This window comes from Anolis carolinensis, chromosome 2 (genome assembly GCF_035594765.1).
Source record: "Anolis carolinensis isolate JA03-04 chromosome 2, rAnoCar3.1.pri, whole genome shotgun sequence".
Classification (NCBI taxonomy): Eukaryota; Metazoa; Chordata; class Lepidosauria; order Squamata; family Dactyloidae; genus Anolis; species Anolis carolinensis.
In genome coordinates this window covers 17,270,662-17,298,076 of record NC_085842.1, presented here as the reverse complement: position 1 = coordinate 17,298,076, position 27,415 = coordinate 17,270,662, and the positions used below count along the sequence as shown (strand labels likewise).

The window sequence follows — 27,415 nt, the reverse complement described above, 5'->3', positions numbered from 1 at the left end:
AGTATGTTGAAGCTTTCCTTACTGATCCTTCCATCCGTTTTCCACAGTTTCCTATCTGTCTTTATAGACAAGTCTCACACTATTCTAACACAAATATGCTAAGAGAGGATCTTTGTGTAGTCTAAGTGAAAGCACCTGATCATTCCTCAACATCCTTTAAAATTAATAGGTACCAACATTAAATAATCAGATTGTTTGAAGGGCAAGTAAATAGGATCTATGCTGATTATGATGAAAAGGAGTGGAAAACACTCATAAAATCTTAGTTAAACAAATTCCATACTTTAGAACTTTTTTTTTTTTCTAATCTGACTGTTTCCAGACATGTTCAATTACCACTGTCCCTTGGAAAGATTATTGTTTTTTAGTCAATTTGGAAGAAAGATCGAGGTTGTGGAAGGTGACTGTAAAAGACAAGAAGAAAAAGTGAGAAAAAAACGGTTTCCCCATTTGAAAAAAAATTAAATTGTCAAATTCATTTTCAACCCCAATATTCCATACTCACATCCAACCAGTTGATCTGAAAATCATCATTCAGATTCTGTTTGGAGTTTGGCATGAGGATTAACAGAATCAGCTCTAGTAATTGTTAATAATTTGTGTCTTTCCCTTAAACTTAAGATCAGTGCAAAATAGTCCATTAATATAACATACAAAAAAGACTCAAAATTCTAAAATTGTATGTCTTCCAGGCTAAAACAGATCAAGTCTCCTTTATATATTTTGAAAAACAGCATGTATTTTAACACTGAGTATACATGAGAAGAAATATTTGCAGTAACCAGCATGCATTAACAGATAGAAAACATGTAAATATTCTTTAGCTCTCAACACATTATCATGAGCTATGTCATAAAAGAAAATTGCTGAATATTTTCAAAGGGGGAGATCAGGTTACTGAGTCCCCAAAAAGCCAGTATTTTCAACTCGGTGCCTTCTTTAAGTTCTCTCTTGCCTTACTCCAGCTTTACTTGTACTCTGAAGATTTAAGTAATTGTTCCCCTGCTTGAGTTGCTTGGTGCGAGGTGACATGAATCTTTTGAAAGAAGCTCTTTCCACACCAATTGTTTCAGTGTGAGAATTGCATGATAAAGATTGACATATTTCTTGAGATTGAAGCTTTCCGCACATTGCAAAGAATTAAACAGTTTCGCTCATGTGTGAGTTCCCTGATGACAAGTGAAAATGCTTTTAAGACAGACATTTCCAATACATCAAGCATTTAAATGCTTTTCTACATGTGTGAGTTGCCTGATAGGAATTGAGGCTTTTTTCCCAATAGAAGTTCTTACAAACATTTTTAATGGCTTCTTCCCTGTGTGACAGCTTTGATGACTGGCAAGGTTTCTCTTATAACTGAAGCTCTTTCCACAATCCCAGCACATAAATGGTGTGAGTTGCCTGATGGGGATGATCAGGGTGTGCCTTATGAGTGAAGCTCTTTCTAGACTTTGGATTCTCTCCCGTGTGTCTTCCCTGATGAAAAACAAGATGTGACCTCTGATTGAAGGTCCTTCCGCACTCCGAGCATTTAAATGGTCTATTTCCTGTGTGAACCGATTGATGAAGAACAAGGTGCGACTTCTGACTGAAGCTCTTATCACATTCTGAGCATTTGAATGGCCTCTCTCCTGTGTGAGTTGACTGATGACGAACAAGGTGCGACTTCCGACAGAAACTCTTTCCACATACTGAACATTTGAATGGTTTTTCTCCTGTGTGATTTCTCTGATGAAAAACAAGGTGCGACTTCTGAGAGAAGCTTTTTCCACATTCCAAGCATATGAATGCTTTCTCTCCTGTGTGAGTTGCCTGATGAAGAATGAGGCATGCCTTCCGACTGAAGTTTTTTCCACACTCCAAGCATGTAAATGGCTTCTCTCCGATGTGAATTGACTGATGACGGACAAGGTGTGTCTTTCGACAGAAGCTCTTTTCACACTCTGAACATTTGAATGGTTTCTCTCCTGTGTGTGTTGCCTGATGAACAGCAAGGTTTGACTTTTGGCTGAAGCTTTTTCCACACTCAAGGCATATAAATGGTTTTTCTCCCGTGTGGGTTGACTGATGACGAACAAGTTGTGCCTTCTGACTGAAGCTCTTTCCACACTCTGAACACAGAAATGGTTTCTGTCCTGTGTGTGTTGCCTGATGAAGAACAAGGTGTGACTTCCGACTGAAACTCTTTCCACAGACTGAACATATAAATGGTTTCTCTCCTGTGTGTGTTGCCTGGTGACAAACAAGGTTTGACTTCTGACTGAAGCTCTTTCCACACGCTGAGCATATAAACGGTTTCTCTCCTGTGTGTGTTGCCTGATGACGAACAAGGTACTTCTTATGACTGAAGCTCTTTCCACATTCCAAACATTTAAAGGGTTTCTCTTCAGCGTAAGTTGCTTGATGACATGTGAGCTTTTTTTTCCAATTGAAATTTTTTTCATATTCCAAACATTTAAATGGTTTTGCCTCTACTTGCATGGTTTGAGATGGAAAAGAAAAAAAAGTTAGATTAAATTTCTCATTGAATGATTAAAAACTATACAAATTGCAAAGTTAGTCAAGATAACCCTTTACCATATTGTTTAATAAAGAAAACCTGCTTTGTCTTTGCTCCAAAAACTATACCAAGATGTAAGTCTCAAAATAAATCATGTCTACACCAGGGCTGGGGAAAATGTAACTTCTTACCCCAAGTCTCTCAGACTTCTGGCAGAAGAAAGCTAAAAACCCTTGATCTATCTGATGCCATTAAGGTAAGGAGGGGATACATTGCAGAAGACCAAGCGGGAAAGGAGGAAGAGAGCATTGCATATCAAGAATGTTTATAACTGTGAGATCAATGACATAAACCCTGGAAGTCAGGTTGAGAGTATCTGGGAAAACAGTAAAAGGGAAAGAAACAACAGGGATCTCATTGGGGGGGGGGGGGGGGCTACTACAAACTTCCAAACCAGTCTGAGGACCTAAATGGTGTCCTCCTAGAATAGATGACAACATAGATGTAATAGTAATGGCAGAATCTCTGTCAAGAATACCATGTCCAAAAAACCTTGTCACTTGACTTTCAGACAATTCCAGTGAGAAGGAAAAATAAGAGATAGGATATCTAAGGAACTTTCAATTCAGCTAGAATTTTAAAAGGACATGTAAAAGAAATAGCAAAGGGGAGAAAACACCAAAGAGGAATTCAAATCAATATCCTGCATGTGTAGGAATAAAGTTAGAAAAGCCAAAACGTAGAACAAGGTCAAGTTGACTAGAGAGGTTAAAATGATAAAAGGTAGGGTCACTGCACATAAGGGGACAAACATCTGGGCATCCTCTGGGCAATGTTCTTGCAAACAGCTAATTCTCTCACACCAGAAGTGACTTGCAGTTTCTCAAATTGTTCCTAACACAAAAAAACCCTTGCATATAGGAGATGGGAAAATGTGAACGGAACAGAGAAAAAGCAAAACTACTCAATACTTTCTTTGCCTCAGTCTTCTGTTAAAAGGTAAACAGTGCTCAACTTGTGGAGGGTGGAACACGGGTTGCAGTAGGGAAAATGCATCACAGAATAAGTAAAGAGGCCATACAGGAATATTTTATTAATCCAAATGAAATCATATGTTCAGGGCCAGATGAACTACACCCAGGGGTATTAAAAGAACTTGCAGAAGTAATTTCCGAACTACTGGCAATCATCTTTCAGAATTCCTGGAGAATTCCAGCAGACTTAAAAGAGGTAAATGTTGTTCCTATCTTCAAAAAGTGGGGGAAAGAGCCTGAACAATTACTATCTAGTTAGCTTGACATTAACACCAGGAAAGATTCTCGAGGAGATCTGTAATCATATAGAAAAGAATGCCATGATCACTAAAAGTGTGTATGAACTAGAATTTCCACCCATTTGTACACAATCATTCAAAAAATCACAATCTCAAAAAAAAAACCCTAAAAATAGAAAAAGGAAAAAGGAATGAGTCCTGGAGCAAATCAGGACTGAACTATTAACCATAAGGAACAAATTGAGGCTGTCCTACTTTGGCTATTAAATCTCACTGAAAAATATCATATATTTTTAACTTTACCCAGAGAGGACACAATCCCTAAATTCTCCTCCATGACTTGTTGGTGCAAGGCTCTTTGGCCAGGATCCAAGAGGGCCCACTCCTCATCTGTGAAATTCACAGACACATCTTCAAAAGTCACCTGGAGACAAAAAAATTTAACCGTAAGGAGGAAATGCAACCACACTTGAAAAGGAAAAACAGGCCATTTGTGATTGACTTCTTTTACGAAGTCATTCATTACAAGTATCTTGGATGGAACGAAAGGAAAAGAGAGAGGTTCAGTTAGAGCAGGCATAAGCAAATCGGTCCTCCAGATGTTTTGAGTTTCTGCTTTCACAATTCATAGGAAGTTGTGGGAGTTGAAGTCTAAAACACCTGGAGGGCCAAAGTTTGCCCATGCTCGAGTTAGGGCCAAGGCAATATTCAATGGACATGGTCTCTTCGCCCGCCCCCAAAATCCAGTGATCGTATGCCTACCTGATCTGGTCTTGCAGAATCTCTTCTTTGTAAAGAATCATGAAAAGATGCGCTATTACCACTTGGCCGTGTTCCATTGCCTGTGGGAGAGAGGAGAGGCATGTACATAATTAGGACCAAGTTAACAACAAAAACACTGCACCAAATCCATAAGCATGTGGACAACTTCAACAGAAAGGCAGAAACCATAAAAATGAACAAAATCTGGCTACCAGTATTTAAAAAACTCTAAAATCAAAACAGTAGATGGGAACCAACACTCTGAAGGCAGAGAAGCCACAAGGACGGCTATTGACTGAACAAAGGATCCCCCCAGGCAAGAGACAAAAACCTTTCCAATGCTAATTAGGGTGATTAATTGAAACATTACTGCTGGCTTCCCAGTGACAAAGGACTCTTGCCACACCCTGGACTCTCCACAGATATATATTTTTTTCCTTTCCTAGTTTCTCTATACCTCACAACCTCTGAGGATGCCTGCCATAGATGTGGGCGAAACGTCAGGAGAGAATACTTCTGGAACATGGTCACACAGCCCGAAAGACATACAACAACACTGCACCAAATGCCACCAAATCTGGCCACAATACACCAACACATCCAAGGTATGTCCATCACTCAACCCTCCCCCCAAAAAACTCCCAGAGTGGCCTATATCTATTTTTCACTTTTCTGCCCTCCCTTTTCGGCCGGAATGGTACAGTCCCCTCTTTTCTCTTTACTTCCGCACTTGCTGTGAGGGGGCAACTGTGTTTACAGCTGACGAGGGAGCCTGGCAGGTGGAAAAGAGCAGGTAGAGAGAGAGCCAGCTGCCAGGGCTATTCTTCTTGGAGGGCTTCCCTCCCTCCTTGCACACACAGGAACACTTAGAACTCCAATTAGAAAGCGGGAGGGGGGGGGAGGAAGAGGAAGAGCCGTTCTCCCCCTGGCTGCCAGTCAGAAGGGTAGGCCCTGCCCCCTTCATGTCATAGCAACCACCCAGCTACAGTGGCTCCCAGGGGACAGGCAGAGTTCACTTCGGCCTCTTCCACACTGCCTATAAAATACAAATTAACTGATTTGAACTGGATTATATGGCAGTGTAGACTCAAGGCCCTTCCACACACCTGTATAACTCAAAATGCCAAGGTACACAATCCACAGTATCTGCTTTGAACTGGATTATTTTGAGCCCACACTGCCATATAATCCAGTTCCGTGCCGATTTTATACAGCTGTGTAGAAGGGGCCTCAAATAATCCAGTTCTAACCAAATAATATAAGATTATACATATAATATACAGTAGAATCTCACTTATCCAACGTTCTGGTTTATCCAACACATTTTTGTACTCAATGTTTTCAATACATCATGATATTTTGGTGCTAAATTCGTAAATACAGTAATTAATACATAGCATTACTGTGTATTGAACTACTTTTTCTGTAAAATTTGTTGTATAATTTGATGTTTTGGTGCTTAATTTGTAAAATCATAACCTAATTTGATGTTTAATAGGCTTTTCCGTAATCTCTCCTTATTATCCAACATATTCACTTATCCAACGTTCTGCCAGCCCGTTTACATTGGATAAGGGCCGGGCTGTGGTGCAGGCTGGTGAGCAGCCAGCTGCAATAAATCACTCTGACCAAGAGGTCATGAGTTCGAGGCCAGCCCGTGGTGGGGTGAGCACCCGACAATAAAAAATAAAAAATAGCCCTGCTCGTTGCTGACCTAGCAACCCGAAAGATAGTTGCATCTATCAAGTAGGAAATGAAGGTACTACTTATAAAGTGGGGAGGCTAATTTAACTAATTTACAACTCCATAAAAATCAACTAGCCGCCATTGGAATGAGGAAGTGCCATCGCAGTGGATGACGAAGCAGCTGCTCACCCTGTGGCCAGAATCGAACATCCCCTCAGGAGAAGGTTACATTGCCTCTGTGTCTGTCTCTGTCTTTGTTCTATGTGTATATGGCATTGAATGTTTGCCTTATATGTATATACAATGTGATCTGCTCTGAGTCCTCTTCGAGGTGAGAAGGGCGGAATATAAATACTGTAAATAAATAAATAAATAAATAAATAAATAAATGAGACTCTACTGTAATAATAATTACTGTGGTATAATAATACAAAACAATACAATCTCTAAAATCAGGACAGTAAATAAAGAGCAACACTCTGAAAACAGCAAAATTCCAGAAAGGAAACAACCAGAGCCAGCTCAAGGATCCACCCAAGGAGGAAGCAGCCAGGCTTTGGAGCTGCAAGGCCATTAAATGCTAATCAAGGTGACTACTTGCATCATTCATACTTGCTGCACCGAGACTATTCAACCTGGCCAACCAAGGATCTTCTCTCCTTACACATATCAGGGTTCACTTGGCAAGTTACAGACATTTCAGAGGAGGTAAGCACCCCAGATATCTTACCAACTGTGATGAATTCTCCAACTTGGACAGTGGAAATGGTGTCTGAAAGACACTTCTGGGCCTCATTGGTTTCATCTGCAAAAGTGCTCTGCACCTGGACAAGTAGCAAAGACACCACAATAACAAAAGAAGATTAGAAAAGGGAGATTTTGATGACTTGTTCCAACACACCCTAACTGTGGTTGTGGGAGCTAATTCTGTAGGACTCAGACTGAAACGGGCCACTGCTGAGATGGAAGGGCCGGGCTGTGGCACAGCTGGTTAGTAACCAGCTGCAATAAATCACTACTGACTGAGAGGTCATGAGTTCGAAGCCCGGGTCAGGTTAAGCCCCCGACCATTAAATAGCCCAGCTTGCTGTTGACCTATGCAGCCCCAAAAGACAGTTGCATCTGTCAAGTAGGGAAATTTAGGTATGCTTTATGCAGGAGGCTAATTTAACTAATTTACAACATCATAAAACTGCCAGCAAAACACGGGGAAAGGAATGAGGAAGTACAACCACTAGTGGACGGTGAAGCAACAGCTTCCCCCTGTGGCCGGAATCGTTAACCTGGGAAAAAAATGTTAAATGCCTCTGTGTCTGTCTATATATGTTGTTTGTCTGTTGGCATTGAATGTTCGCCATATATGTGTTCATTGTAATCCGCCCTGAGTCCCCTTCGGGGTGAGAAGGGCGGAATATAAATATTGCAGATAAATAAATAAATAATAAATGGAGGACATGACTGACTAAAAGTACTTTCTTTCCTTTTAATTTATGTTTTTTTAATTTATGTTTTTGTTCCTTTTTTCAGTGAAATATGTACCCTTATACCATTCCACTTATATCACCTATTAAACCTAACTCCCCTGCCGTCCTCCATATGAAAACAAGAATCATAACAGAAAAAAATAAATCAAAAAGTTAAAATTGACTTCCCACCTTAAAGACATACATTGAAAACATTCCACTAACTGATTATCTTGCCATCCTGCTAAGTTCTTATCTTAGGTAATTTGGTCAGCCTACCTTGCTATCTCTATATTTTTCTTAATTTTCAAACTATGCAAGAATTTTAATGTGTTGTTGAAGGCTTTTTTTACATATAGATTTTTGGAAGTGCTTTCTTACTACACAGTCAACTGGCTATGATTCCACTTTAATTGCCGGGACTATCATTTGGAAGTGTCCTAGATGAGTGTGTATATAACCCGGCATGGGCAAACTTTGGCCCTCCAGGTGTTTTGGACTTCAACTCCCACAATTCCTAACAGCCTACTGGCTGTTAGGAATTGTGGGAGTTGAAGTCCAAAACACCTGGAGGGCCAAAGTTTGCCCATGCCGGGTATATATGTACTTTCAAGTCCTTGTTGCCTTCTCTCCAACCTGTGGATTTTGTGATTTCTTAGGCAAGGAACGTTCAGAGGTGGTTCTGCCAGTTCCTTCCTCTGAAATACAATCCACTGCAGTTGTCAAGAAGTTCCTTTGAATGGTCTTGAATGGTTCCTTTGAATGGTCTTGAAGGGACCATAAGCCAGAAAGTAGTAAACTATTGCCTATGTAGTTTTGCCCCTGCCTTTGCCTCTCCTTTTGCTGTGAGCTGGTGCCTTCCTCAGAGTAAGCTCAGAGTAAACTCAGAAAGCTCAGAGTAAACATGTTCGGTCACAGGTATCATTTATGCCAAAGTGGGTGTGGAAGGCGAGGAAGACCCTCAGCCATCGGTCAATTTTAGATAAGCAAAAGGTATAAATTCTTTGTTTGAGGCACATGCCTTTGCGATGGCCATTTTCATGGTACAGCCCTCTGTGGTATGTACGGCTGTTCGCCTTTATATAGCTATTTGAAAATAAACGGGCCGGCAGAACGTTGGATAAGCGAATATGTTGGATAATAAGGAGAGGTTAAGGAGAAGCCTATTAAACATCAAATTAGGTTATGATTTTACAAATTAAGCACCAAAACATCATGTTATACAACAAATTTGGCAGAAAAAGTAGTTTAATATGCACTAATACTACATTGTAATTACTGTATTTAAGAATTTTGCACCAAAATATCATGATATATTGAAAACATTGGCTACAAAAATACGTTGGACAATCCAGAACGTTGAATAAGCGAGTGTTGGATAAGTGAGACTCTACTGTAATTGTCTTACAGTCTAAATTTATCATCCTGGAACTTCATACCTATCATCAGACCTAGTTGTATCCCCTGGTTTTCTCACCTCCATGACAGTCCATTGAGGGATGACAAAGAGGGCAATTATGACACCCCCAGGCCCCTTCTGCACTTCCATATAATCCACTTTATCAAAGCAGATAATCTTATATTATATGCTTAGAACTGGATTATATGAGGCCCCTTGTACACAGTCTTTATAAAATGCACACTAAAGTGGATTATATGGCAGTGTGGAGTCAAGATAATGCAGTTCAAAGCAGATAATATAAGATTATAAATGGGTTATATAGTTGTGTGGAAGGGCCTTGAGTCTACACTGCCATATAATCCGGTGCAAATTAGATAATCTGTGGAAGAGGCCTAAGTGAGGCCTAATTCTGCCTGTCCCCTGGGCTGAGTGGGTTGCTAGGAGACCAAGTGGGTGGAGCTTAGCCTTCTAACTGGCAGCAATTGGATAAAAACAATAATTCCTCTCCCTCTAATTAGGACTTTTTTTTTCTTTTTGCTGTCGGAACCTAGGGGCAAGGATGGTGGATTGTCCACATGATCTGCCTTGAACTGGATTACATGAACCATATAATCCACAGCAGATAGTCTGGATTTTATATGGCAGTGTAGAAGCAGGGCCGGTTGTTACTAGGCGGCCGCTGACGCGGCCGCCTCGGGCGCTGGCTGCTAGGGGCGCTGTCGAGGCGTCGACAGCGACCCGTAGCGCCACCGACGCCTCCGGTGTTGGCGCGGGCCCGCGGGGCTTCAATCCCCGCGCCCACGCCAAACCGCGACAAGCACCTAGGCCATTTTGCCCTTAGTAACAAACTAAGGGCAAAAATGGCCTATCTGTGCTGTGCGCATGCGCACAGCCAGATAAGCCATTTTTGCCCTTAGTTTGTTACTAAGGGCAAAATGGCCTAGGTGTGCTGTGCGCACGCGCACAGCACAGCTAGGCCATTCGGGCCTTACTTCCTGGTCGCGGCCGGCGATCGCCCGGGCGATCGCCGGCCGCGACCAGGAAGTAAGGCCCGAATGGGCTATCTGCGCTTGTTGACTAAGTTTGTTGACTAAGGGCAAAATGGCCTAGCTGTGCTGTGCGCATGCGCCCTGCCAGATAGGCCATTTTTGCCCTTAGTTTGTAGACTAAGGGCAAAATGGCCTCTCTGGCTGGGCGCATGCGCACAGCGCATTTCACCCGTGGAAGCTTCTAGGCACTAACAACCTACCCTCTACGCATGCGCAATACCATAGCCCGCGCTGTGCATGCGTACTGAAAAAAAAAAACATTTGCACGAGGCGTGTGGTGTGTGGGGACTGACAAGGACAACCAGCCAAACAACAATCGTTTAACATAAAGAATCAAGGCTCAGGGATACCACAGGTCTCCAGCAGCCTTCTGAGCAAGGTAATCAAGGCTGTCTGAATTAGTGACAACAAGTTGCAACTAAACTTACAAGTCAATCTTACATTATTTCTCAAAATGGATGGGCATTGCTCTTGTGCTTTCATGTTTCCTAGCTTCTTACTACTATAATCAGTTTTATTTTATTTTTTCTTTGTTGTCAGGAGTGACTTGAGAAACTGCAAGTCGCTTCTGGTGTGAGATAATTGGCCATTTGCAAGGACCTTGCCCAGGGGAACAACTGGATGTTTAATTATGTTACCATCCTGTGGGAGGCATCTCTCATGACACAGTTGACTGTGTGTATCATTTGTACAAAAAGTAAACAGTATAAAATATATGGAAGCATAGATTAAAATAAGGAAGTGGATGGGCCAATTTCTAATGTGTGTGCATTCTAATGTGTTAATTCTTCCATCTATGGAATCATTTCTGTAGTAATGTGAGAAATAATTTCAGATATGTGATACAAATACATATTTAAATATTAATTTGTACATGCTTTCTATAAAAGTACATGTTTACTGTTTAATCCCTTGTTTTGGGAGTTGTAGTTGGTGATTTTATGTTATGTTAAAAAATTAATTGAGTAGGGAGTTGTAGTTGCTGGGATTTATAGTTTTAATAATTACATATATTATATAATAATAAAGTAGCTGTGCCCAACCACGCTTTGCTGTGGCGAAGTATGGTGTTCTGGGAAATAAAGAACAGTAGAGTCTCACTTATCTAACATAAACGGGCCAACAGAATGTTGGATAAGCGAATATGTTGGATAATAAGGAGGGATTAAGGAGAAGCCTATTAAACATCAAATTAGTTTATGATTTTACAAATTAAGCACCAAAACATCATGTTAGACAACAAATTTGATAGAAAAAAATAGTTCAATACGCAGTAATGCTATGTAGTAAGTACTGTATTTATGAATTTAGCACCAAAATATCACAATGTTTTGAAAACATTGACTAAAAAAATGTGTTAGATAATCCAGAACGTTGAATAAGTGAGTGTTGGATAAGTGAGACTCTACTGTATTGAGGAATTGGTGGTAGTTAAGGTAAAGGGTAAACTTGTTGTCGAAGGCTTTCATGGCCGGGATCACAGGGTTGTTGTATGTCTTTCGGGCTGTGTGGCCATGTTCCAGAAGTATTTTCTCCTGACGTTTCACCCACATCTATGGCAGGCATCCTCAAAGATTGTGAGGTATCCATACCTCATTAAGTCCAGTCATGTCTGATTCTGGGGGTTGGTGCTCATCTCCATTTCTAAGCCAAAGAGCCAGCGTTGTCCGTAGACTCCTCCAAGGTCATGTGGGATGACTGCATGGAGCGGTGTTACCTTCCCTCCAGAGCAGTACCTATTGATTTACTCACATTTGCATGTGTTTGAACTTCTGGGTTGGCAGAAGCTGGGGCTAAAAGTGAGGGCTCACTCTGTTCCCCCAATTCAAACCTTTCGGTCCAGAAGTTCAGCAGCTCAGCGCTTTAACACGCTGTGCCATCAGGGGATATTATTTCCTAAAGGTTGTGAATATACAATATTTCTAATTGGGTTTTTTTTGGCTTTTAGATGCAAGCATGAATGCTGCAATTAGGGAAAATGATTAGGATGTAAGCCTTGCAGCTTTAAAGCCTGACTGTTTCCTCCCTGAGTGAATTTTTTGTTGGGCGGTGTTAGCTGGCGCTGAATGTTTCCTGTGTGGAATTCCCCTGTTTTCAGAGTTGTGTTCTTTGCGATATGTTATGTGCTTGTACTGTCTGTGGCTGTGAGAAAACAGTGGATTTATCAGACTTTAATGATGGGAATACTTTGTTGGGAGGTGTTAGCTAGCCCTGATTGTTTCCTTTGTGGAATGCTTTCAGACTGTTGGTCTTTATTTATTGTCCTGGTTTTAGAGATTATATTGTTCTGCATTATTCTATCCCAGTAATTATTTCATATTAAAGTAGAATCTCACTTATCCAACATTCGTTTATACAGTGTTCTGGATTATCCAACACAGTCTGCCTTTTCGTAATCAATGTTTTTGTAGTCAGTGTCTTAAATTCATTGTGATATTTTAGTGGTAAATTTGTAAATACAGTACAGTAGAGTATCACTTATCCAAAATAAACGGGCCGGCAGAATGTTGGATAAGCGAATATGTTGGATAATAAGGAGGCATTAAGGAGAAGCCTATTAAACATCAAATTAGGTTATGATTTTACAAATGAAACACCAAAACATCATTTTAGACAACAAATTTGGCAGAAAAAGTAGTTCAATACACAGTAATGCTATGTAGTGATTACTGTATTTATGAATTTAGCACCAAAATATCACAATGTATTGAAAACATTGACTACAAAAATGGCTTGGATTATCCAGAACGTTGGATAAGCGAGGCTTGGATAAGTGAGACTCTACTGTAATTACTACATAGCATTACTACACATGTAACTACTTTTTCTGCCAAATTTGTTGTATAACATGATGTTGTAGTGCTTAATTTGTATAATCATAACCTAATTTGATGTTTAATAGGCTTTTCCTTAATCTCTTCTTATTATCCAACATATTCGCTTATCCAACGTTCTGCCGGCCCATTTATGTTGGATAAGTGAGACTCTACAGTAGAGACTCTACTGTAGAGTCTCTGCTGTACTTAAACAGTTCTCAAGTATAGCATGAAAAGGAATAATGCTCAAATGCTTGGTCCATAACCAGGTCTAGCAAGGCTATTCAATGCTAACCATCATTTTTTGATTATCCAACGCTCTGCTGGCCCGTTTATGTGGGATAAATGAGACTCTACTGTTCTTGGATGGAGCTGCAGGCTGTATTTCTGCTGTGTTGTCATAAGCTGAAAGTTGTTCTGCGTCAGTCCCCTTCCTTATATGACGAGTTGGGTTTCTTAGCAGAAAATGTCAAGCAAGAAGAAGCCATCGGGAGCATTTCATCGTAAAAGGAGGTTGCAGCATAGCCAAGAAGATAAGAGTCAAGCTAAAGCATTAAAAAGGTTTTTCACGACTTCACCATCATGCCAGACAGGAAAGCCAGAGACAACTAAATTGACTGAATCAGATCATGCTGATGACGGAAAGATACCAATCTCAGAGCCTCTACCAGGACCATCAACCAGTCAAGACCTTCTCACTGCAACTTCAGCAATACCATTACCACCTTCCTGTATTGGCATTACTGGGACTGACACTGAAGATGTGGATGAGGATTCATTAAGAGATGCAGCCCTGCCATCTACTAGTCGGCAAGCTATTGAATCGGTAAGTAGATTCAATTTAAAAATATTAGTGCAGATTTTTGGGAAATATAATTGGCCCTGGCCTGTCTTGTTCATTTTTTATTTAAAGATTGCATAACGAGGTATTATACTTATTGATCTTGCATTGCATTACATCTTAGAAAAACTTCTAGAAGTTAACATACACCCCCCTTTTTTTTCAGGAACAAAGAAGAGACCCTTTGTTATTTCTTTCCAATGATTGTGGAGAGTGGCCACTCAAAATAACTGATGAGGCACGGAAAATAATTGTTGAGCAAGTCAGCAAGTCAGAGGCATAAAGTTTCCTAAGGACATTCATGGCAGAAAATTTTCCCCATTTCATTATTCAAGGAAGTTGTGTAATGGAGAGCGTGTCAACAGATATTGGCTACAGTATTCTGTATCTAAAAATGCAGTGTTTTGTATTACTTGCAAAATTTTTGGAAACGACACATCCAGTCTTGCAGGTAGCCAAGGGTTTTCTAACTGGCGGAACTTGAGCAGGCTTTTGAGCAGTCACGAGAAATCCCGTCCTCATATGGAAAACCGTTCATCTTGGCGTGAGCTCTCGCAACGTTTGCATTTAAACAAAACTATTGATGCAGAGCATGAAAGACTTATTAATGCTGAAATTAAACATTGGGATCAAATTCTGAAACGCTTGCTATGTGCTACACGGTTTTTGGGGGTTCAAGGATTGCCATTTAGAGGGACAAAAGATGTTCTATTTGAACCTAATAATGGCAACTTTTTAAAATTGATAGAACATATAGCACAGTTTGATGATCCGATGGCTGAACATGTGAGAAGAATCACTTCCAAAGAAACACATGTCCACTATTTGAGTAAAAATGTCCAGAACGAGTTTATTTCTTTCTTGGCAGGCAAGGTCCAGAATAATATTTTGGAACAACTACATGAGGCAACATATTATTCTATTATATTGGACTGCACACCAGATATTAGCAACACCGAACAAATGACGTTGGTGGTTAGATTTGTTACATGTAAAGCAAATGAAGATATCTTGATTAAGGAACATTTTTTAGGCTTTGTTCCTGTTGCCAGTCCTTCAGGTGAAGGTATGACAGAAATATTACTCCATGAGTTGGAAGCACGACGTATTCCATTAAAAAACATGAGAGGCCAGGGATATGATAATGGTTCTGCAATGAAGGGAAAACATGTTGGAGTCCAGAGGAGGATCCTTGATTTAAATCCTAGAGCCTTTTATGTACCATGTGGAAACCACTCCCTGAACTTGGTCATAAATGATGCAGCTATGTCTTGCAAGATTGCAGCAGACTGTTTCGCCACCGTACAAGACCTCTATAACCTTTTTTCAGGTTCCCCAGTAAGATGGGGTACTTTGTTGAAGCATGTTTCAACTCTCACACTCAAACCACTTAGCAGTACTAGGTGGGAAAGTAGAATCGAAGCATTGTTGCCTTTGAGGTTCCATATTGAAGAAGTATATGATGCCGTATATGAAGCTTCTCATGATCAGAAATTTGATGGACTCTGTAGGAGCCGTGCTGGTGCTCTTCTTAAAAGACTGCAAAGCTTCACATTTCTGTGCAGCATAGTGACATGGCATGAGATCCTGCACAAGATAAATATCGTTAGTAAACAGTTGCAAAAAGTGTCAATCGATCTTCAAAATTCTATGGCTCTTATTAAGAGTGTGAAAAGTTTTCTAGAAAGGATGAGATCTGAAGAAGGTCTAAATAGCATCATTACAGATGCAAAGGAACTGGCAGAAAAAATCGATGCTACTGCCGACTTTGAAAACGAACAGGAAGCTCGACCGAGAAAAGTAAGCAGACAATTTTCGTATGAATGTAAAGATGAAGCTGTACATTCTGGCAAAGAGTCTTTTAAAGTGAACTTTTTTTTTTGTTGTGCTTGACACAGCAATATCCTCATTAAAGGAGAGATTTCAGCTAATGGACAACCATAGTGGAAGTTTCAAATTTCTGTATGACATTTCAAGCCTTGGGAAATGTTGGAATGAAAAAGAATTGAAGTACGCCTGTCAACGCCTTGAAACTGTTTTGACAGATGGAGAAGACCACGATGTGAATGCTGGTGATCTGTATACAGAGCTACAATTACTTGCAGATATGCTTCCCCCTGGAAGTCTCCCAGCTGATGCCTTGTCTTTTATAAATCATGGTTCGGAGGATGTTTTCCCAAATGTCTACACTGCATTGAGAATTCTGTTAACACTTCCAATATCCGTGGCCAGCGGTGAAAGGAGTTTTTCAAAATTGAAACTTATAAAAAATTACTTAAGATCTACTTTGAGTCAAGAGCGCTTGAGTGGACTATCAACCTTGGCCATTGAAAATAGCTTGTTGGATGACATGGACACAGATTCCCTAGTACATGAGTTTTCCAAATTGAAAGTCAGAAAAATCAGGTTTTAATTTTTACAAGTGTTCAAGTTAATTTGTGTTAAGGAAAACTGGATGTTAAAAAATTTAAATTGTTGCAAAGTTTATTAAAATATTTATTTATTAAATTATTATTATTATTATTTGTGTTAAGGAAAACTGGATGTTAAAAAATTAAAATTGTTGCAAAGTTTATTAAAATATTTATTTATTAAATTATTATTATTATTATTATTATTATTTATTAAGATTGGAGTTAATTCTATGTAATGTTACTATATGAACATAATGTTGTTAATAAACTTCTGGTTGTAAGGTAAACTCTTTTATCCATTCTATTCACCTCTACCTTCTACCTTTTATTTCTCGGTGATTGGGGGTTTTTTTTTGGGGGGGGGGGCACCAAAATCCTGTTTCGCTTACACTTGAAAATTTCCTTGGGCCGGCCCTGTGTAGAAGGGACCCCAATCTGCTCTTTACCAAAGTGAGCACACTCAGGTTCTTCGCCCTTTCCTCGTATATGTTGCTGGGATTCTAATCTATCATGTTTGCTCCTTGAAATGACCAAGGTGAATCTCTTTCTCTCTCACCTGCCTCCTCTCCTCTTCCTGACTCAGGAGGAATCCTTCAGCCAAAGCCACGGCCTGGGAACTGGTCTCTGCCCCACATTCCCTCACCCAGCGCTCCATCTCCGCAGGAAGGACGGCCAGGAACTGCTCCAGGAGCACCAGGTCCAGCATCTCTGCCTTTGTATGTTCCTCAGGCTTCAGCCACAGGCGGCAGAGAGAGTGGAGGCGGCTGCAAACCTCCCGGGGCCCCTGAGCCTCCTCATAGCAGAACTGCCGGAAAGAATGTCGCTGAATATCTGGATGGAGCAGGTTGCTTTCCAGGTCTTTCTTCCAAGGGTCCTCCCAGAGTGCTCCACCGTTCTGTGTCTTAACAGCAGGAGGAAACGTTTCTAACTGGAAGCCAGATGATCCTTGCCTTTCCATCTTTATTCTCTGCTTCTAGGCTGACTCCAAAGCAGATGGAGAAATGCCAGAAGTTGCCCAAAAGGGAAGGGCCAACCGAATCTGTAGGGCCTAAAAGAAAACAAGAAAAGAAAACAAGATTAATGGGTTAATGACGAGACTTTCGAGGCAGAAAAACATTTTACCATTAATGTTCAATAGACGACTGGATAAAGTTAAAGGTTTTCCCCTGACATCAAGTCTCCTCATGTCCAACTCTGTGGGTTGGTGCCCATCTCCATTTCTAAGCTGAAAGGCCTGTGTTGTCCATAGACACCTCCAAGGCCATGTGGTTGGCATGACTGCATGAAGCGCCATTACCTTCCCGCTGGAGCAGTACCTATTGATCTACTCACATTTGCATGTTTTCGAACTGCTAGGTTGGTGTTGGCTGTAGACACCTCCAAGGTCATGTGGCTGGCATGACTGCATGGAGCGCTGTTACCTTCCCACCGGAGCAGTACCTATTGATCTACTCACATTTGCATGTTTTTGAACTGCTTGGTTGGCATTGTCTGTAGACACCTCCAAGGTCATGTGGCTGGCATGACTGCACGGAGCACCGTTACTTTCCCGCCGGAGCAGTACCTATTGATCTACTCACATTTGCATGTTTTTGAACTGCTAGGTTGGCGTTGTCTATAGACACCTCCAAGGTCATGTGGCCGGCATGACTGCACGGAGTGCCGTTACTTTCCCGCCTGAGCAGTACCTATTGATCTACTTACATTTGCATGTTTTCAAACTGCTAGGATAGCGTTGTCTGTAGACACCTCCAAGGTCATGTGGCTGGCATGACTGCATGCCAGGAGCAGTATCTATTGATCTACTCGAACTGCTAGGTTGGCAGAAGCTGGGGCTAACAACGTGAGCTCACCCTGTTCCCTGGATTTGAACCACTGACCTTTGGGTCAGCAGGTTCAGCTGCTCAGCGGTTTAACCCACTGCACTATCAGGGGCTTCCAGATTAATGGATAGAAGACAAAAACCTACAATTCAGAGAGTGGTTCCTTCCATTTCACTGACCAGTACCATCACCCAGGTTCCTCTCCATTGTTCAGTCCTTAAAATCCCTTCTCCCTCTTTCTCTTCTTTTGCGGATTTATTTTATTTAAAGGTAAAGGTTTCCCCTGACGTTAAGTCTAGTCATGTCTGACTCTAGGGTTTGGTGCTCATCTCCATTTCTAAGCCGAAGAGCCGGCATTGTCCGTTGACACCTCCAAGGTCATGTGGCTGGCATGACTGCATGGAGCGCTGTTACCTTCCCACCGAAGCGGTACCTATTGATCTACTCACATTTGCATATTTTCGAACTGCTAGGTTGGCAGGAGCTGGAGCTAACAGCGGGCACTCAAGCCGCTCCCGGGATTTGAACCTGGGACCTTTCGGTCTGCAAGTTCAGCAGCTCAGTGCTTTAACGCACTTCGCCACTGGGGCTCCTATTTATTTATTTATAGTATTTATATTCTGCCTTTCTCACCCTGAAGGGGACTCAGGGCGGATCACATTGCACATATAAGGCAAACATTCAATGCCATAACATAGAACAGAGACAGACACAGACGCAGGCACCGGCTGGCCTCGAACTCATGACCTCTTTGGTCAGAGTGATTTTTTGCAGCTGGCTGCTAACCAGCCTGCGCCACAGCCCGGCCTATCCCTCTCAATCCTCCTGCGTTATGAAACAAAGCTATCCAGAGCCTATGTATTTATAGCCCTTCCCTCCCTTCTTTGACATAGCTCCAATCCAAGATATTCTGCTGCCTGAGGTTGAACCCAATTTGGACCCTTTCTCTAATACCTGCAAAAAAGCCCAGAAACACCTGCAGATGATGCTGAGAAGACAGTGCCCTCCGCTTCGTCTGAGAAAGGAAGGAAGAGGGATGGAAGGAGTATTAGGGAGGCCAAGCGAAAAAGAAGAAAAAGAGAGGGAGAAATGTATGAGGGAGATGGAGGAAGGAAGGAAAGAGACACAAAGAGAGCCTGTGCACGGTTGCCGGGGCGGCCGTTGCCATGGACTGGGCGTTGCCATGGAGACATTGGGAAGTAGGCCTTCTCACAGCTGGAAAAGGGAGGAGGGAGAAAGGCGGTGGCTGGGGGATAAAAGCCGAGGAATAATCAAAGCTCTTGCAGCCTGGAAATGAACTGGCAAAAGGCAATGGCTGCAGAAGTTTCCAAAGGTAAAGGGCCAGCTCTGCCTTCCAGGAAGGAACTGGGCAGCAGAGTCCTTGTCTTTCAAAACAGGAATACATATTGGATTTTTATAATTATTGCAAAGGATATAAAGGGGAGGGGGAAAAGAGAAGGCTCAGTATCCCAGGCATGGGCAAACTTGGGCCCTCCAGGTGTTTAGGACTTCAACCTTCCTAATGCCGCGACCCCTTCACACAGTTCCTCATGTTGTGGTGACCCCCAGGCATAAAATTATTTTCGTTGCTACTTCATAACTGCAATTTTGCTATTGTTATGAATCGTAATGTAAATATCTGATATGTAAGATGTATTTTCATTCACTGGACCAAATTTGGCCCAAATACCAGATATGCTCAAATTTGAATACTGGTGGGGTTAAGGGGGGGGGATTGATCTTGTCATTTGGGAATTGTAGTTGCTGGGATTTATAGTTCACCTGTAGGGACCATAAGCCAGAAAATAGTAAACTTTTGCCTAACATAGCTTTGCCTCTGCATATATCACATAGCCTTTATTTATTTATTTATTTACATCATTTATATTCCGCCCTTCTCACCCCGAAGGGGACTCAGGGCGGATCACATTACACATATTAGGCAAACATTCAATGCCTTTTTAACACAGGACAAAGACAAACAAACATAGCCCCGAGCGGGCCTCGAACTTATGACCTCCTGGTCAGTGACTCATTGCTCTCCCGTCTGCGCCACAGCAGACAATATAGACAATATAAGCACTTTGTATGAACCAAAGTTGTATGTGCAACACAGGGCCTGTGCCCCTCTCTTCCTGTGAGCTGGTGCCTTTCTCCAGGAAGTTCCAAAGGGAGAAGAAAGCTCAGAGTAAACAAGTGAGGTCATTGGTATCACTTGTGCCAAAGTAGGTGTGGAAGGAGGGGAAGATCCTCAGCCATTGGTCAATTCTAGATAAGCTAAGAGGTATAAATTCTTTGTTTTTATGTAAATGTTTTTATATTGTGGAATGATATTTTAAATTGTAAGTCGCTCAGAGCACTCTGGAGGAGAGCGGCTAATTAAGAAATAAAGTGAAGTGAAGTTTGCTATGCACATGTGGCAACGGCCATTTGTATGGTATGGACCCACAAAATGTGGGTACCTACAGCTGTTTTGCTTTATCATCAGCTGTGATAATAAAAGGCTTGTTTTCTTGCTCTCCTGGAATTCTCTCCTTTACTTCCCCTCCGGGCCCGGGCTAGTCTCCAACACACCTACAATCAAAGAGCATTCTGAACTCCACCAATGATGGAATTGAACCAAACTGGGCACACAGAACTCCAGAGACCAACAGAAAATGCTGGAAGGGTTTGGTGGGCATTGACCTTGAGTTTTGGAGTTGGAGTTGTAGGGGCTCGGGCTGTGGCGCAGGCTGGAGAGCAGCTGCAATGAATCACTGCAATGAATCACTCTGACTGGGAGGTCATGAGTTCGAGGCCCGCTCGGAGCCTATGTTTGTTTGTCTTTGTTCTATGTTAAAAGGCATTGAATGTTTGCTTATATGTGTAATGTGATCTGCCCTGAGTCCCCTTTGGGGTGAGAAGGGCGGAATATAAATGCTGTAAATAAAATAAATAAAATAATAAATAATAGTTCACCTACATTCAGAGAGTACTGTGGATTCTAAACAATGATAAATCTGGACCAAACTTGCCACAAATACTCAATATGCCCAAATTTGAACACTGGTGGGGTTTGGGGAAAGCAGACCTTGATATTTGGGAGTTGTAGTTGCTGGTATTTATTGTTCACCTACACTCAAAGAGCCCGTCAAACCCCACCAACAATAGAATTGGGCCAAACTTCCCACACAGAATTCCCATGACCAACAAAAAATACTGGAGGGATTTGGGTTCCTGAGACCATCAGAAATATGTGTTTTCACAAGGTCTTTGGTGACCGATCAGAAACCCCACTCGCAACCCCCTCGAGGGGTCCCAACTCCCAGGTTGAGAAATGCTGCTTTAAAAGGACCTACATTGCCAGCTGATGAGCTTCACCCTGCAGCACTCATAACTGACTGCAGAATGGAAATAGAGCGTTGCCATGGGTACATTCTAAAGCAGCATTCTCAGCCTACACACTGATATTAATACGAAAAGCCTTTGGAAGACAATATACAGATATTTTGTCAGTGGGCACAGGGATATATATATACACACACACACACACACACACACACACATATATACACACACACACATACATACATACACATAGGTAATGAATGTATATGTATATATATATATACACACACATACATACCTTACCTGCATGTGTGTATGTGGCACGGGTGTCCATTCATACCAGGCATAGGCAAACCTTTTTGCCTTGGGGCCACATTGTAGGCTCACCTGAGAAAACCAGGCCAGTAAAAAGGGTAGCCAGGCACACACTAGGTGGGATGGACCCGAGAGAGGGAGGGCCTGGGAGTGGGTGGGTCATTAGGCTGTCCTCCTGGCATAAAGACGGGGCCGCTCACCTCATTCTTTTGCCTGGAGCAAAATGAGACATGTGGCGACTGCCTCAATCCTCCTCCCCTGATCTTCGGGCTGTTTTCTCAGCATTATGCCAGGAGGAGGATGAGACGGGTGACCTCCGAGAGCGCTCTGGAGAGCTCTCCACCGCTGTGTGCCTTCCAAGGAACTACCCATATGCCAGGGTCAATCACCGCTAAAACCTGCCTGTATTCATAGTTGGCCACGTTGGGTCTGTGTGCCCATTTTGGTTCAGATCCATCATCAGTGGGGATCACACGGTTCTCTGGATGCAGGGAGAACTACAATTACCATTATGTTGGGTCAGTCCCACCTCAAAACCTACCAGTATTCAAAGTTGGTCATATTGGTTATTTGTGCCAAGTTTGGTCCAGATCCATCAGTTGGGTGCACATTGCTCTGTTGATGTGGGTGAACTATAACTTTCAAACTCTGAGGTCAGTTCTCGCAAAACCCCACCAGTATTCAAAGTTTGGCATGTTGAGTATGTGTGGCAAGTTTACGGGTTCCATCACCAGTTTGGTACAGAGTACCTTCTGAGTGTTGGTGAACTACAACTCCCATAATTCAAAAACAGCCCCCCTAACCGCACTAGTATTCAATCCTGGACATGTAGGTAGTGTGCCAAATTTGGTGCAGATCCATTGTGTGCTCTTTGGTTGTAGGTGAACTATACATCCCAGCAACTACAACTCCCAAATGTCAAAATCTATGTCAGGGTATTGTGTATTGTGAAATGTTAAAATCAATCTGGATTCAGCAGTTATGGAGTTAATGAGAGTCTGCTATGATTGATGTATCACAGGACCAATGGGGTCAAGTGTGTTTTGACCGGGACTTACTATCTTGGTTCCTGTGGAATGCGAGGGTGTGTGTAGTTTTTCCTGTGTCGAGTGGAGAACAGCGATGAGCAATGTGCTGTGTGTGTGCATGGGTGCTTTCGGCAAGCACTCATGGAGGAAAGGACTGAATTTGCTCTATCTGTAAATAGTTCATGTAAATAAAGTTTAATCAACAGTTGGACTTCGTCTGCTGGAGTGAGTTTGTCCAGTGCTGTTTTCCACACTGGGAGACAGTCTGGAGATAAGGAGGCAGACTGGGATGGTGAATTTTTGGATTTCACTCTGCTACCCATCATCCCCGCTGACACTGGGTTATGGGCCCAGCACGCTTCCGCTGCGCAATAGATGGAGATGCTGATGGCTGGTGAGCTTTCAGCAACTGTGCGGCCGTGAGAGGGATTCCAGAGACGGAGGGGACCCGAAAGAGAGCTCCAGTGAAGCTGCAGGAGAAGATTGTGACCGCCTGAGTCTGCACTTGAGTAAGTGGCAGTATGGCTTAATCTTGGGGACCGAGGGTCATGGAGGCAGCTGATTCACCGGGAGCTTGGGGTGTTGAATCTTGATGGCCGAGATGGCTGGGAAAAGCTTCATTTCCAGCATGGAAAAGCTGTCTGATGATAATTATGCTTCGTGGTCAGTAATGATGCGGTCTTTGCTGGCATCAGAAGATTTGGAAAATACCCTCAATGGAACAGATCAAAATGCTGAGCACAGAAGGAAAGCCAAAGCATATTTAATACTGTGCCTCCAACCAAACCAACTTGTCCATGTGAGAAATAAGGACACTCCTGAGGAGATTTGGCAAGCTTTAAGGAATGTCCATGAGAGAGAGACTTGCATGTCTCAAATGATTTGGACTAAGAGGCTGTTTTCAGCAAAGCTTGTTAAGGGTGAGGATGTCAGAAAACATTTGGACAATGTAAAGCAATTATTGATTGGAGCTGAGGAAAGAGGCCTACAATATTCTGAAGCACAGAAGTGTTATCTGGTGCTGTGCAGCTTGTCTGAGGACTGGGACTTTCTGGTACATTCTTTCCAGAATGTGAGAGTCCAGGATTTAACTTTGGATTCAGTGTGTGGGAGAATCCAAGAAGAAGTGGACCGGAGGGCACTTGAACAAGCCCAGAAGCAGACGATGGCGCAGTGCGACCAGGAGGGGGCGCAAGTGGCCGGCTTTGGTCCAGATGGTGTTCCTGGGAATCGTGAGGAGGTTGCAGTACATCAGGTCAAAACACGGCGGTGTTTTGTCTGCAACAAGCCAGGGCATTTTGCCAGGAGTTGCCCAAACAACAAGGCAAGAAGTTCTCGTGGGAACAGAGGGGTTAAGAATTTGTCAACAACAACTAAGCCCCAAGTGTTTATGGCTGCGATGAATGGAAGGATCACCAAAAAGAACAAGTGGTATTTGGACTCAGGTTGTACACACCATGTTGTTACAAATATTAAACTTTTGAAAAACAGAAGGGATGTGTCTGGAACAGCAGTGACTTTGGCTGATGGAACTGAGAGGAAGTTCAACAAATGTGGCACTGTGTTCATTCCTTGCTTGAATGTGGATTGGGAAAATGTACTTTACATCCCAGAATTAAGTTCTAATTTGTTAAGTGTGGCTACCTTAACTGAGAACGGATATAAAGTAATTTTTAGCGGAATCTATTGCTATATTCAAAGAGATGGACGAGTAGTCTCAAAAGGTGTAAAAAGGAACAAAATGTATATGATGTTTGACAAAAATAACTTTCCAGATGGGGCACAAGTCTATTGTGTGAAGCAGAAAATTATGCATGACAGGTGTATCCATCATCTTCACAGAGCGATGGGTCATGCACGTGTAGAGGTGCTCAGAAAAACTTTAGAAATATGCACAGATTTTGAGTGTGAGAAATGTGAAAATTTATTAGACTGTGCAGTTTGTTCAGAGATGGGAATTGAATCAAAAGAGCATCCAAAAAGATCTGGAATTAAGACCCAGGAAATGTTTGAAATGGTCCATCTATATGTAACAATCTGATGTTAAAAGCCAGGGAGGTTCTCAATTTACTTTGCTGTTAGTAGATAGACACACGAGATTTGGATATATTTACTTCCTTAAGGATTTGAAGGAAGCTGTTGTAAAAGTGTCTAATTGGATAGACATGGTTCAAAGGGTCTATAAACAGCATGTAGGTCAAATAGTTTTTGACAAAGGAATTAATGTGTGTAATGAAGAGATGAAGAAAATGTTGAGTGAAAAGAATATAGGTTTTAAAAATGTAAAATCAAATAAGTCAAATGAAGAAGGTGTGGCTCAAAATAGGATGAAGCAAATTCTTCACATGAATGAGTGTTTAATTAGAGATTCCAAAAGCTCAACTAAGAATTGGCCAGAGTGTTCACACACAAGTAATTACATTTTAAACAGGTTATGGGATGAGGAATTGGATGACATCCCATTTCGGAGAATGTACAAAAAACCCCCAAATATAGTATATCTAAAAGTATATGGTCAAAATGCTAATGTATTAGTTCCAGCCAACCAAAGGAAAAAGGGTGAGCCTAAGTGGAGAAGGATGCAATTTTTAGGCTACTACCAAGACAAGCTAAAATTTCACAGTGGTCTTGGGAGGCTTATTTTCTCAAAGAGGGCATTCTTTGAGAAGGATGAAGGCTGGGACAGGTTGCATTTGAACAAAGAGATGTTGTTTAATAACAATTCCACAAAAGAAGCGGAGGTACAAAAAGCTTCAGGTGGAGGGGGTTCTGTTGTTGAAAAGGATATGCAACGAACCATTAAGGAGGAGATGGTTACTCCAGTGAAACATGGGGAAGTACAGACTCCCCAGAAGAGTCAGAAGAGAGGGGGTAAAAGGAAAAAATCACCTAAGCTTGAGAGTGAAGAGCAGGTGACAGAAAAAAGTGAAGATATATCTCTTCTTGAGACCGAGATTGAATCAGTTGATCAGTGGTCTCCAACTTGTCAATTGGCACAGGTGTTGCCAAAGCGCCAGAGATGCAAAAACATTGTGCCTGTTTATTAGTCTGAACGGAAGTTGAAATATGTATATATGTTCAGAGAGAGTTAAATCAGTTTTGTGAATAATTGTGATGAAAAATAAAGATGTAAAAGAGATAGAGAGTGAGAGAAAGAACTCTCTAGAGTTTTTTGGGTGAAGTTTGATTATGTAATGAATTGGTTTTAAGAAATTGGATTTTAAGAGAATTTGAAATCCATGGTTAAGCCAGCAGTGAGTTGTAATATAGCCTGGCAGCATCAAATGAATCTATGTGGCACAATGAATTAAGTTTTCAGAGGTTGGGAAAACTATTGATTAATGAAGTGAAGCATCAGTGTATTAGGTTATGGTTCTGGCATCGATTGTGTTAATAAAGATGCAAGAAGAGAGTTGATGTATTGTGATCAAAACAATTTACATGTGATTGAAAATGACTGTATGTATACATGTTTTATCTTGTGGAAGTTCTAGAAAGATTGATCAAATGTGTAGAGTGTTAAAGTATATGTAGAGAATTGATTTGAACATTTCGGAGGGGAATTGTCAGGGTATTGTGTATTGTGAAATGTTAAAATCAATCTGGATTCAGCAGTTATGGAGTTAATGAGAGTCTGCTATGATTGATGTATCACAGGACCAATGGGGTCAAGTGTGTTTTGACCGGGACTTACTATCTTGGTTCCTGTGGAATGCGAGGGTGTGTGTAGTTTTTCCTGTGTCGAGTGGAGAACAGCGATGAGCAATGTGCTGTGTGTGTGCATGGGTGCTTTCGGCAAGCACTCATGGAGGAAAGGACTGAATTTGCTCTATCTGTAAATAGTTCATGTAAATAAAGTTTAATCAACAGTTGGACTTCGTCTGCTGGAGTGAGTTTGTCCAGTGCTGTTTTCCACACTGGGAGACAGTCTGGAGAGGAGGAGGCAGACCGGGATGGTGAATTTTTTGGATTTCACTCTGCTACCCATCATCCCCGCTGACAATCTATTCTCCCCAAACTCCACCAGTGTTCACATTTGGGTATATTGAGTATTCATGCCAAGACTGGTCCAGATCCATCATTGTTTGAGTCCACAGTGCTCTCTGGATGTAGGTGAACTACAATTCCAAAACTCAAGGTCAATGCTCGCTAAACCCTTCCAGTATTTTCTGTTGGTCATGGGAGTTCTGTGCACCAATTTTGGTTCAATTCCATTGTTGGTGGAGTTCAGAATGCTCTTTGATTGTAGGTAAACTATAAATCCCAGCAACTACAACTCCCAAATGACAAAATCACACACACACCCTTCAACTCCACCAGTATTCAAATTTTTGGTGTATTAGGTATGGAAAATAAGATTGGGGCAATAACACATGATAAACCCATTTGGATTTCTCTAGTGCAGTGTTTCTCGGACTCTGCTCCTCCAGGTGTTTTGGACTTTAGGTCCCACAATTTGTAAGACGGTAAGCTGGTTGGGATTTCTGGGAGCCGAAGTCCAAAACACCTGGAAGAGCAAACACTGCTCTAGTGTGTTTATTACTTACCACTTGGATAATTTACTCAGCTACTCTCAGCCCGAGTCTTCCTTCTTGACCTCCTACTCCACCACCCTTTGCCTTCCATCTGTCTCCTGATACAAGGGATCACACACTTTGAGCAATTTGGTGAGTGCAGCATTCTTCCGAATGAAACAGAAAGTGTTTGAGGATCAGG

The 27,415-nt window shown here is 41.8% G+C and overlaps 2 protein-coding genes across 2 annotated transcripts in view; one reads left to right on the top strand and one right to left on the bottom strand.

The window, feature by feature from the left end:
- Positions 1-677: 677 nt before the first annotated feature.
- LOC100561995 (zinc finger protein 850) overlaps positions 678-27,415 on the bottom strand; it is a 42,533-nt gene continuing 15,795 nt past the window's right edge. The window contains exons 9-13 of the mRNA XM_062969275.1: positions 16,763-17,179; positions 6,952-7,045; positions 4,536-4,615; positions 4,077-4,197; positions 678-2,474 (exon numbers count right to left, since the gene is read on the bottom strand). Coding sequence (XP_062825345.1) covers positions 1,351-2,474; positions 4,077-4,197; positions 4,536-4,615; positions 6,952-7,045; positions 16,763-17,179 — 1,836 coding nt within the window. The 3' untranslated portion in view covers positions 678-1,350. The remainder of the gene's footprint in view (positions 2,475-4,076; positions 4,198-4,535; positions 4,616-6,951; positions 7,046-16,762; positions 17,180-27,415) is intronic.
- Positions 13,460-26,574, top strand: LOC103278292 (zinc finger MYM-type protein 1). The gene is made up of 2 exons (XM_062973303.1): positions 13,460-13,777; positions 13,959-26,574. The coding sequence occupies exon 2, from the start codon at positions 14,315-14,317 to the stop codon at positions 15,683-15,685; it is 1,371 nt and encodes a 456-aa protein (XP_062829373.1). The 5' UTR covers positions 13,460-13,777; positions 13,959-14,314; the 3' UTR covers positions 15,686-26,574.